The 12,853-nt window shown below is 44.6% G+C and overlaps 1 protein-coding gene across 8 annotated transcripts in view; it reads left to right on the top strand.

Moving 5' to 3' along the window:
• Positions 1-12,853, top strand: part of LOC134349807 (arf-GAP with Rho-GAP domain, ANK repeat and PH domain-containing protein 1-like) — a 310,918-nt gene that overhangs the window by 188,489 nt on the left and 109,576 nt on the right. For all 8 annotated transcript variants that reach the window (XM_063054705.1, XM_063054704.1, XM_063054701.1 and 5 more), the window contains one exon: positions 7,670-7,873. In XM_063054705.1, coding sequence (XP_062910775.1) covers positions 7,670-7,873 — 204 coding nt within the window. The remainder of the gene's footprint in view (positions 1-7,669; positions 7,874-12,853) is intronic.

The raw sequence follows: 12,853 nt of genomic DNA, 5'->3' as shown, positions 1-12,853 counted from the left end.
TTCCTATCCCCATTTCCATAAGACCATAAGACAAAGGAGCAGAAGTAGGCCATTCGGCCCATTGAGTCTGCTCCACCATTTTATCATGAACTGATCCATTTTATCCTATTTAGTCCCACTGCCCCGCCTTCTCACCATAACCTTTGATGCCCTGGCTACTCAGATACCTATCAATCTCTGCCTTAAATACACCCAATGACTTGGCCTCCACTGCTGCCCGTGGAAACAAATTCCGTAGATTCACCACCCTCTGACTAAAAAAATGTTTTCGCATTTCTGTTCTGAAAGGGCGCCCTTCAATCCTGAAGTCATGCCCTCTCGTACTAAACTCCCCCATCATGGGAAACAACTTTGCCACATCCACTCTGTCCATGCCTTTTAACATTCGAAATGTTTCTATGAGGTCTCCCCTCATTCTTCTAAACTCCAAGGAATACAGTCCAAGAGCGGACAAACGTTCCTCATATGTTAACCCTCTGATTCCCGGAATCATTCTAGTGAATCTTCTCTGTACCCTCTCTAACGTCAGCACATCCTTTCTTAAATAAGGAGACCAAAACTGCCCACAGTACTCCAAGTGAGGTCTCACCAGCGCCTTATAGAGCCTCAACATCACATCCCTGCTCCTATACTCTATAACTTTGAATTCTTTCCCCATTTAAATAATAGTCTGCCCGTTTATTTTTTCTGCCAAAGTGCATAACCATACACTTTCCAACATTGTACTTCATTTGCCACTTCTTTGCCCATTCTCCCAATCTATCCAAGTCTCTCTGCAGACTCTCCGTTTCCTCAGCACTACCGGCCCCTCCACCTATCTTCGTATCGTCAGCGAACTTAGCCACAAAGCCATCTATTCCATAATCCAAATCGTTGATGTACAATGTAAAAAGAAGCGGCCCCAACACGGACCCCTGTGGAACACCACTGGTAACCGGCAGCCAACCAGAATAGGATCCCTTTATTCCCACTCTCTGTTTCCTGCCAATGAGCCAACGCTCTATCCACATATGTAACTTTCCTGTAATTCCATGGGCTCTTATCTTGTTAAGCTGCCTCATGTGTGGCACCTTGTCAAAGGCCTTTTGAAAATCCAAATATACAACATCCACTGCATCTCCCTTGTCTAGCCTACTGGTAATTTCCTCAAAAAATTGTAATAGGCTTGTCAGGCAGGATTTTCCTTTAAGGAATCCATGCTGAGTTCTGCCTATCTTGTCATATGCCTCCAGGTACTCTGTAACCTCATCCCTGACAATCGACTCCAACAACTTCCCAACCACCGATGTCAAGCTAACAGGTCTATAATTTCCTTTTTGCTTCCTTGCCCCCTTCTTAAATAGTGGAGCGACATTTGCAATCTTCCAGTCCTCCAGAACCATGCCAGAATCTATCGACTTTTGAAAGATCATCGCCTTTGCAATCTCCACAGCTACTTCCTTCAGAACACGAGGGTGCATTCCATCTGGTCCTGGAGATTTATCGACCTTTAGCCTATTCAGCTTCCTGAGTACTTTCTCTGTCGTAATTGTGACTGCACACACTTCTCTTCCCTGCCACCCTTGAGTGTCCGGTATCCTGCTGTCTTCCTCAGTGAAGACTGATGCAAAATACTTGTTCAGTTCCTCTGCCATCTCCTCATCTCCCATTACAATTTCTCCAGTATCATTTTCTATCGGTCCTATATCTACTCTCACCTGTCTTTTACTCTTTATATACTTGAAAAAGCTTTTAGTATCCTCTTTGATATTATTTGCTAGTTTCCTTTCATAGTTAATCTTTTCTCTCTTAATGACCTTCTTGGTTTCCTTTTGTAAGGTTTTAAAAACTTCCCAATCCTCTGTCTTCCCACTAATTTTTGCTTCCTTGTATGCCCTCTCCTTTGCTTTAACTTTGGCTTTGACTTCTCTTGTCAACCACGGTTGCATCCTTCTTCCACTCGAAAATTTCTTCTTTTTTGGAATATACCTGTCTTGCACATTCCTCATTTCTCACATAAACTCCAGCCACTGCTGCTCTGCCGTCTTTCCCGCCAATGTCTCTTTCCAGTCAACTTTGGCCAGTTCCTCTCTCATGCCACTGTAGTTTCCTTTACTCCACTGAAATACCGACACATCAGATTTCGGCTTCTCTTTTTCTAATTTCACAGTGAACTCAATCATGTTATGATCACTGCCTGTTAAGGGTTCTTTCACCTCAATCTCTCCAATCACCTCCGGTTCATTACACAATACCCAATCCAGTACAGCCGATCCCCTAGTGGGCTCAACAACAAGCTGTTCTAAAAAGCCATCTCGCAGACACGCTACAAATTCTCTCTCTTGAGATCCAGTGCCGACCTGATTTTTCCAGTCTACTCGCATGTTAAAATCCCCCACAATTATCATAACACTGCCCTTCTGACAAGCCTTTTCTATTTCCTGTTGTAATTTGTAGTCCACATCCCTGCAGCTGTTTGGAGGCCTATAAATAACTGCCATCAGGGTCCTTTTACCCCTGCAATTTCTTAGCTCGACCCATAAAGATTCTGCACCTTCCGATCCTATATCACCTCTTTCTAATGATTTAATATCATTTCTTACCAATAAAGCCACACCTCCCCCTCTGCCTACCTTCCTATCCTTCCGATACACCGTGTATCCTTGGTCGTTCAGCTCCCAGAGACATGCATCCTTTAGCCAGGTCTCAGTGATGGCCACAATATCATACCATACCATGGTTTCCATTCTAACCATGTCAGTCCATGGCCTCCTCTTCCTCCTCTGGGTGGAAATGGGGAACATCTTATTCTGTCCAGGTAGCCTCCAACCAGATGGCATGAACATTGATTTCTCCTTCCGGTAATTTTTTTCTTACCCTTTTCCCTCTCCTCCTATTCCCCACGATGGCCTCTTAACTCTTCCTCTCACCTGCATATCACTTCCCCCTGGTGTTGCTCGTCCTTCAGTTACTCCCACGGTCCACTCTCCTCTCCTATCAGATTCCTTCTTCTCCAGCCCTTTATCTTCCCCAGTCTCCTGGCTTCACCTGTCACCTTCTTGGTAGTTCTTCCATTCTCTCACCCCAGCTCTTTATTCTAGTTTCTTCCCCCTTCCTTTCCAGTCCTGAAGAAGGGTCTTGGCCCAAGACGACGCACACTGAGAAAGGCAGAGACATAGGCAGATGGGCAGAGACATCCATGCGGACAAGGACAGAGAGAGAGAGGGAGAGACACTATGTACTCAATAGCTCTTTTTTACATACCTCTTGTACTTCATCAAGTGGCCACTGAGTGTACGTTCATGGTCTTCTGCTCAGCCCATCCACTTCAAGGTTCAATGTGTGGTGTGTTTAAAGGTGCTCTTCTTCACAGCACTGTTGTAACGTGTGGTGATTTGAGTTACTGTCACCTTTTCATCAGCTTGAACCAGTCTGGCCATTCTCCTCTGACCCCTCTCATTAACAAGGTGCTCTTGCCCACAGATCTGCAGCTCACTGGATGTGTTTTTGCTTTTTGCACCATTCTCTGTAAACTTGAGACTGTGGTACATGAAAATCCCAGGAGGTCAGCAGTTTCTGAGATAATCAAACCACCCTGTCTGGCACCAACAAGTGGTCAAAGTCATTTAGATCACATTTCTTCCCCATTCTGACGTTTGGTCTCCTGACCATGTCTGCATGCTTTTGGGTGATTCTTTAATGAGGGGCACTTTTGACTACTTGAAATTCTGATAAATGAAATTTCTTGAAACATTTTTTTTTTGTTATGCTATAACCTTTATTTTAGGCTCTGGAATGAAGTCCAGAGCTTGGCATTCACCAACCTTTAGAGAACTTTTATATTTTAAAGTGTTTTTGCAGAGTTTTCATAGATGTGTGTCATTACCATCGCACCATCAAAATACTGAATTTAATTTAGAATGAAATGACAGGGATCAAAGTCAATCCTGCAAATAAAAATCATGCCCTTTAATAAAATTTGTTTAAACTTATTTTTAAGTACGTTCAGAATATATTTTTAGAGACACATTTTCTTAAGCGTGTCAATATTTTCCTTGGCTAAACAACAAAGCATCTGTTTACTGATTAGACAATTGGAGTTTTAACCCTTTTTGACAGAATGCTGATTTTTGGCATCAAAGCATTTGACTTCAGCAAATGAGTTCAATAAATAAAACTTAACTTTCCATCAAAATATGCGCTGTGATGGTAATGACAAAATACATTTGACATTGACAAACAGTGATTTTAGTTTAACATTAACTCTGACAAAGCATCTGTCCAATAGAAAAAGCAACAGTTACAATTAAAAATACATCCACACAGTCTGCATTATTTATCAAAATCCCATAAGAGATCACAGTTTTTAAGGTAGGCAGCCAGAGAACGTTGTTAAAAACATCCACATGAAACAGGAACACAGGGAGGCGAGCTAAACTAGGAATTGTTTAGTCTTGTTTAAAACAAAAACAAAAATGCCAACTAAACATCTGTTTAACCCTCCCCACCTCTGTAATAAGCAGCAATTTAAATAGAGATGATTATTTTTCAACTGTCCATGAGAGAGAGAAAACACTTTTTTTAACACTGACAAAACTAAGAGTAAACCTAGCAATTATCGGCCTGTGAGTTTGACGTCAGTGGTGGGTAAATTGATGGAAAGTATTCTTAGAGATGGTATATATAATTATCTGGATAGACAGGGCCTGATTAGGAACAGTCAACATGGATTTGTGCGTGGAAGGTCATGTTTGACAAATCTTATTGAATTTTTTGAAGGGGTTACTAGGAAAGTTGACGAGGGTAAAGCCATGGATGTTGTCTATATGGACATAAGTAAGGCCTTTGACAAGGTCCCACACGGAAAGTTGGTTAGGAAGGTTCAGTCGTTAGGTATTAATATTGAAGTAGTAAAATGGATTCAGCAGTGGCTGGATGGGAGACGCCAGAGAGTGGTGGTGGATAACTGTTTGTCAGATTGGAGGTCGGTGACTAGTGGTGTGCCTCAGGGATCTGTACTGGGTCCAATGTTATTTGTCATATACATTAATGATCTGGATGATGGGGTGGTAGATTGGATGAGTAAGTATGTAGATAGGTGGAGTTGTGGATAATGAAGCAACACACATCAAAGTTGCTGGTGAACGCAGCAGGCCAGGCAGCATCTCTAGGAAGAGGTACAGTTGACGTTTCAGGCCGAGACCCTTCGTCAGGACTAACTGAAGAGTTAGTAAGAGACTTGAAAGTGGGAGGGGGAGATCCAAAATGATAGGAGAAGACAGGAGGGGGAGGGATAGAGCCAAGAGCTGGACAAGTGATTGGCAAAGGGGATATGAGAGGATCATGGGACAGGAGGCCCAGGGAGAAAGACAAGGTGGGGAGGGAACCCAGAAGATGGGCAAGGGGTACTCAAATAGGAAGTTGCTTTGTAATAATATGTGATAAACATAGTCTTGGATTAGGACGTATAAATCTTTAAATTGCTGTCATTTCTGGACATCAAAATGTCATCCTTTTGCCATGACAGTCACTTGCTCCCCTGTCACTTCTCATTTCCATGGCAACCACATTACTCATTGTTTGAAGAAACTTAATTGGTCTCTCAAATGTGTGTTGGTAATGACGGAAGTGTTGGGGACAGCAGATCTTGGTCCTAAAAAATGTACAAATTGTATTTTAAAAAAAAGCCCATGTGAATTTGTCATGTGTTTTAAAAGTTCTTGTGAGAAAATACAAATTAAAGGTTTCATGAATTTAATGCTTATTACTTTATTTTGAAGACAAAGTTGTAGAGTCTGGGCAGAAGACCAACCCCAAATAATGAAATTCTGGCACATTCAAGTTTTTAACCTGCTTAAAAATTAAGGAAATATTATTTATGAAACATACTGAAAAAAGTTTAGAGCTACTAATACTTAACTTTTAAAACTACAGTACTTGTTTATGTAAAACACTTTTTTCTTCTTGAAAATCTATCCCCAGGACAGAGAAGTTATCCTAATTCAAGAATCACCCTGTTATGCATTGGGTTGCTGCCACATGATTGGCTGATTAGATATTTGCTTTAACAAGCAGATGTACAGGGGTATCTAATAAAGTGGGCATTGAACGTAGATTGAGGTTTGGATTTATTTATCATGTCAACATAGAAATATCCACTAAAATGTGTCATTTATGTTAACAACCAACACAGCGAAGGGATGTGCTGGGGGCAGCCTGCAGATGTCTCCACATGTTCCAACACCAACATAGAATGCCCGCAGTGTTCAGCAGAACAGCACATCGCAGACATCCCACCTCTCCCGGAACTTCCCGGAGTCTCCCGCATATTAATAGTGGCTCCCTGATGCCCACAAATTATATACAATATCACGGAAATCAATTTTTTTGAGAGCGAGCGAGAGAAAAGCAAGAGAGAGTGAAGGCAAGCGAGCATGCGAGCGAGAGCGCACCATGGCAGAGTGTTCCAATAAAAGAAAATATAAAACGTACGTCACCCCAGACTACACTAAAGTGTACCCCTGCCTAATAGGGGTCAAAATAATGACAATGTTGCTCGCTGCACTGTTTGCAACAGTGACTTTTCTATTGCCCATGGTGGGTTAAGACTGTAAAAGACATGTTGAGGTGAGTTTAACAGGTGTCATTTGTTCATTAGCATAGCTAACGTTATTTAAACTAGCTGGCCAGCTGCTAAGGAGCTACTCTATTGCAGACATCCCACCTCTCCCAGAAGTCTCCCGCAAATTGATGGTGCTACCTCCCTGAAATGAGTTTTTGCAGGGTGGGGTGTCTGACAACGACAACAGCAAAACATTCCCTTTCTCACTCTCCCAACCTCCCACCGATTCACCCTCTCACTCACACACACAGACAGCCTCCCAAACCCAGGACAGGCCCCAGACACTGTCACTCACAGACATTTAAACTAACCTTCCGTCCCTGGCCTGGACAACACATTTCACTGCAGGTTTCCCTGTGCGTAATAAATAAAGATAATCTTTATATTTTTTCCTTACATTCGGGACATTTAAAAGACTCTTAGCCAAATGGATGAAAGAAAAGTGGAGGGTTATGCAGGCAGGACAGGCCCCTTATCCACTAAAAGATTTGCTAGTATTGGGAGAGGGTCCAGAGGAGGTCACAAGAATGATTCCAGGAAGAAAAGAGTTAACATATGAGGAGCGTTTGATGGCTCTGGGTCTGTACACATGCTCTGGGATCTAATTGCAGCCTATTGAACATTGAAAGGCCTAGACAGAGTGGATGTGGAGAGGATGTTTTCTGTAGTGGTGGGGGGGTGGGAGTCTAGGACCAGTGGACACAGCCTGAGAATTGAGGGACGTCCATTTAGAACAGAGATGAAGAATTCCTTTTAACAGGAGACTCTGGAATTCATTGCCATGGATTGCTGTGCGGGGGGTGTCAAATCATTGGGTAAATTTAAAGCAGAGATTGAAAGGTTCGTGATTAGTCAGGGTGCCAAAGGTTATGGGGAGAAGGCAGGAGAATGGGTGTGAGGGGGATAATTCAGCCTTGGTGGAATGGCGATGCAGACCCGATGGGCTGAATGGCCTGATTCTGTCCCTGTGTCTTCTGGAGCGGTTAGATTGATCTTGGTGCAGGTTAAAAGGTTGGCACAATATTGTACATTGCTGTAATATATTTTCTCTGTACCCATCTCTCTCAGGCCTCACCCGTGCTCCAGTTCTGACAACCTTGGACTGGCCACGCTGCAGGAAGATGAGGAAGTGGACAAGGAGGAGAGCAGTCCCTCCAAGAGGGCGGCCGACGTCCCGATGTCCCCACACCTTCCCTCCAGCCGCGCTGTGGACACTAGTCAGCTCTGCCCTCTCATCAAAGCCGGGTGGCTGGACAAGAATCCACCGCAGGGGTAAGGAGCCAGCCGAGTGTTGGGCACGTGCTGGAGAGTTTGTGGAAGGCATTCACCAGCATGGTGTCTCGAATACAAAAGCAAGGATGTCATGCTGAGGCTTTAAGTCGTTGGTTAGACCACATTTGGAGTATTGTGAGCAGTTTTGGGCCCTTTATCTGAGGAAAGATGTGCTGGCATTGGAGGGGGTCCAGAGGATGTTCACAAGAATGATTCTGGGAATGAAAGGGTTGACATGAGGAACGTTTGATGGCCCTGCGCCTGTACGTGCTGGAGTTCTGAAGAATGAGGGGTAACTTATTGCAACCTATTGAAAATTGAAAGGTCTGGATAAAGTAGAGGTGGAGAGGATGTTTCCTTTCATGGGTGGATCTAGGACCAGAGGTCACAGCCTGAGAGGGACGTTCATTTAGAACAGAGATGAGGAGGAATTTCTTTAGCCAGAGGGTGGTGAATCCGTGGAATTCATTGCCACAGTCCGCTGTGCAGGCCAAGTCATTGAGTATATTTAAGGTGGGGGTTAATATGTTCTTGATTATCAGGGTATCAAATGTGACAAGGAGAAGGCAGGAGAGTGGGGTTGAGAGGGATAGTATGTCAGCCATGATGGAATGGTGGAGCAGACTTGATGGGTCGAGTGGCCTAATTCTGCTCCTATGTCTTATGGAATTTGGGGAGAGTGATGTTGGATTAGTGTGGAGAGTGATGTTGGATTAGTGTGGATGGGTCACGATGCCCGGCATTTCATTTGAGCCTCTTTCCGGGATATGGCACCAATGTGGGTCTGTGGTCCTGTTCAGACCAGATTGGGAGAAGGTGGCAGACGTCCTCCCATGGATAATTGTGGTGGTTCTACAGTGTCCTGTGTTAGACCCTGATGCTTTTGTGATCCAAATATTCTTTGAAAGTGAAGAACGAGGAGTAAAACTTTCTGCTTCTGGCTGTTGTATTTAATGTTACAAGAGCAGAAAGCGAGCAAGAAAGAACAAAGAAAAAGACAAAGGAAAAAGGCAGTCGTGGTCATCTGATTCTCCGAGAAGAGATGACAAAATTCCAGTGATAACAACTAACCCATGAAACAGCAGGATTAATGCAGTGTGACACCTGCTACTGAAAACTAAGATGCAACTGTATCGTAATTATTGGAAAATTCACTGAATAATTAAATGTAAATAGTGGTTATCCCTCACTCATCACCTACTGGTTCCTGACTTGCCTCTCCCCTTATTCCCAATCATCTTCCCTCTCCATGCTCATCCTGATGTATGGTCTTGATCAGAAACGTCCGCACTTCACTTTCCCCTGACAGAAGCTTCTTGAGCTGCTGAGCTCCCTTGGCAATTGTTCATTGTCCAACCATGACGTACGGGTTCGGCTCGGTGAGTGGTGGGCATGTTATGTTGGCACTGGAAGTGTGGCCACACTTGCCCAGTGCGATCCTCGGACTGTGTTGGTCATTGACACAACCTGTATGTTTTGTGGTGTTGGATGTCTCTCGTATCCAACAATGACAGGAGACCTGTGAGGGAGAGATTTTAACATGGAAAAGCTATTGCACTGGGACAGTTCCACTCTCTCAGCCTCAGAAGTCCAGATCCAGTAGCCGTTATAACTGGGGTCTTGGTTGCAGTGGATGACCATGATATGTTCTGTGCCTTGTCATGCCCGTCGCTCTCCATGGAGCGTTGTAGAACCATCTTCCTGCCCGTGGATCTCACGGTAGATCTTATCTGCACAGTCCACCATAGCTGACTTTGCACGCTGGGACAGGGATGTCCCTTTCTCCCCGGGGTATGAGGCCCGCCAGCTACTCTTATCTGGTTAGCCCGCCTATCTAAACAGTGTGCCGCGATGTGGCCGCCTATCGAAACGCTGTGCGGGGGTGTGGCCGCTGTCACGTGCAAACGGCTACTTGGAGCCACAGGTGAGAACTGAGTGTCTGGTGGGGACCAGGGATGAGTGAGCTGCCCCAGAATGGACATAACAAGCCCCTTCACCACAGTGGCAACCCCTTCCTGGACATCCCATATACTCCACATGTTTATAAACACAAGCAAGCATAAAGTTAAACTACAAGGGAAGTAACAATTCTACACCCCATTCCAGCATTACTCACCATAGGAAACATTTCATTTGAATATCCTGTCTCTTCCCACTTGCTGACACCCGAACACGGTGAACTTGGAGCCTGCCCGTCGGTCAAGTTGATTATGGCTGATCAATGCTGACCTCAATCTTCCTTCTATGCCAGTCCCCCAGAACCTGCAATTCAAAGTTCAAAGTAAATTTATTATCAAAGTACATACATGTCACCATATACAAACCCTGAGATTCATTTCTTGTGGGCATACTCAGTAAACCTATAACGATATCTCGGATCGAGTTCTCAGTATTCTCAGGAGGGAGGGTGAGCAGCCAGATGTCGTGGACCACATAGGGACCAATGACGTGGATAGGAAGGAGGAGGAGGTCCTGCAAAGAAAATTTAGGGAGTTAGTTTCAAAGTTGAAGGGCAGGACCTCCAGGGTTGCAATCTCAGGATTGCTAGCCGTACCACATGCTAGTGAGGCTAGAAATAGGAAGATAATGCAGCTGAATACGTGGCTAAGGAGATGGTGCAGGAGGGAGGGCTTCATGTTTCTGGACAATTGGGCCTTGTTCCAGGGAAGGTGGGACCTGTTCCGACGGGACAGTTTGCACCTGAACTGGAGGGAGACTAACATCCTTGCGGGTAGATTTGCTGGTGCTGCTCCAGGGGGCTTAAATTAGATTTGCAGGGGGAGGGGAACCAGAGTGTTAAAGCAGATAGTGAGGTGGAGGAGGATAAAGGTCATGCGAGGACTGTAAGTATAGTGCATGGAGTAAAGCCAGATCTAACATATAAAGAGGCTTTGAGGAAAGAGAAGCAGAATAAAGGGTGTAAAGGTAGTAAGGTAGAAGGGCTAAAGTGCGTGTACTTCAATACAAGACGCATCAGGAACAAAGGTGATGAACTGGGAGCTTGGATACATACATGGAATTATGATGTAGTGGCCATTACAGAGACTTGGCTGGCACCAGGGCAGGAATGGATTCTCCATATATTCCTGGATTTCAGTGCTTTAAAAGGGATAGAGAGGGGGAAAAGGGGAGGAGGGGTGGTATTACAGGTCAGGGATACTATTACAGCTACAGAAAGGGTGGGAAATGTAGCAGGATCCTCTTTTGAGTCCGTTTGGGTTGAAGTCAGGAACAGGAAGGGAACAGTTACTCTATTGGGAGTATTCTGTAGGCCCCCTGGTAGCAGCAGAGATACCGAGGAGCAGATTGGGAGGCAGATTTTGGAAAGGTGCAAAAATAAGAGTTGTTATCATGGGTGACTTTGACTTCCCTAATGTTGATTGGCACCTGATTAGTTCCAATGGTTTAAACAGGGCAGAGTTTGTTAAGTGTGTCCATGATGGATTCCTGTCACAGTATGTTGACAGGCCGACTAGGGGGAATGCCATACTAGATCTAGTATTAGGTAATGAACCGGGTCAGGTCAAAGATCTCTCAGTGGGTGAGCATCTGGGGGACAGTGACCACCGCTCCCTGGCCTTTAACATTATTATGGAAAAGGATAGAATCAGAGAGGACAGGAAATTTTTTAATTGGGGAAGGGCAAATTATGAGGCTACAAGGTTAGAAATTCCAGGTGTGAATTGGGATGATGTTTTTGCAGGGAAATGTACTATGGACATGTGGTCGATGTTTAGAGATCTCTTGCGGGATGTAAGGGATAAATTTGTCCCGGTGAGGAAGATAAAGGATGGTAGGGTGAAGGAACCATGGATGACAAGTGAAGTGGAAAATCTAGTCAGGTGGAAGAAGGCAGCATTCATGAGGTTTTGGAAGCACGACTCAGATGGGTCTATTGAGGAATATAGGTTAGCAAGAAAGGAGCTTAAGAAGAGGCCGAGGAGAGCAAAAAGGGGGCATGAGAAGGCCTTGGCGAGTAGGGTAAAGGAAAACCTCAAGGCATTCTTCAATTATGTGAAGAACAAAAAGATGACAGGAGTGAAGGTAGGACCGATTAGAGATAAAGTTGGGAAGATGTGCCTGGAGGCTGTGGAAGTGAGCGAGGTCCTCAATGAATACTTCTCTTCGGTATTCACCAATGAGAGGGAACTTGATGATGGTGAGGACAATATGAGTGAGGTTGATGTTCTGGAGCATGCTGGTATTAAGGGAGAGAAGGTGTTGGAGTTGTTAAAATACATTAGGACGGATAAGTCCACGGGGCCTGATGGAATATTCTCCAGGTTGTTCCATGAAGTGAGGGAAGAGGTTGCTGAGCCTCTGGCTAGGATCTTTATGTCCTCGTTGTTCATGGGAATGGTACCAGAGGATTGGAGGGTGGTGAATGTTGTCCCCTTGTTCAAAAAAGGTAGTAGGGATAGTCCGGGTAATTATGGACCATTGAGCCTTACGCTTGTGGTGGGAAAGCTGTTGGAAAAGATTCTTAGAGATAGGATCTGTGGGCATTTAGAGAATCATGGTCTGATCAGGGACAGTCAGCATGGCTTTGTGAAGGGCAGATTGTGTCTAACAAGCCTGATAGAGTTCTTTGAGGAGGTGACCAGGCATATAGATGAGGATAGTGCAGTGGATGTGATCTACATGGATTTTAGTAAGGCATTTGACAACGTTCCACTTGGTAGGCTTATTCAGAAAGACAGAAGGCATGGGATCCAGGGAAGTTTGGCCAGGTGGATTCAGAATTAGCTTGCCTGCAGAAAGCAGAGGGTGGTGGTGGAGGGAGCACATTCGGATTGGAAGGTTGTGACTAGTGGTGTCCCACAAGGATCGGTTCTGGGACCTCTACATTTTGTGATTTTTTTTTATTAACGACCTGGATGTGGGGGTAGAAGGGTGGGTTGGCAAGTTTGCAGATGACACAAAGGTTGGTGGTGTTGTGGATAGTGTAGAGGATTGTTGAAGATTGCAGGGAGACATTGA

The sequence above is a fragment of the Mobula hypostoma genome, chromosome 7 (assembly GCF_963921235.1).
Source record: "Mobula hypostoma chromosome 7, sMobHyp1.1, whole genome shotgun sequence".
NCBI classification, from domain to species: domain Eukaryota; kingdom Metazoa; phylum Chordata; class Chondrichthyes; order Myliobatiformes; family Myliobatidae; genus Mobula; species Mobula hypostoma.
Note: the sequence above shows the minus strand (reverse complement) of the source record. Positions and strands in the feature narration are given on the sequence as shown.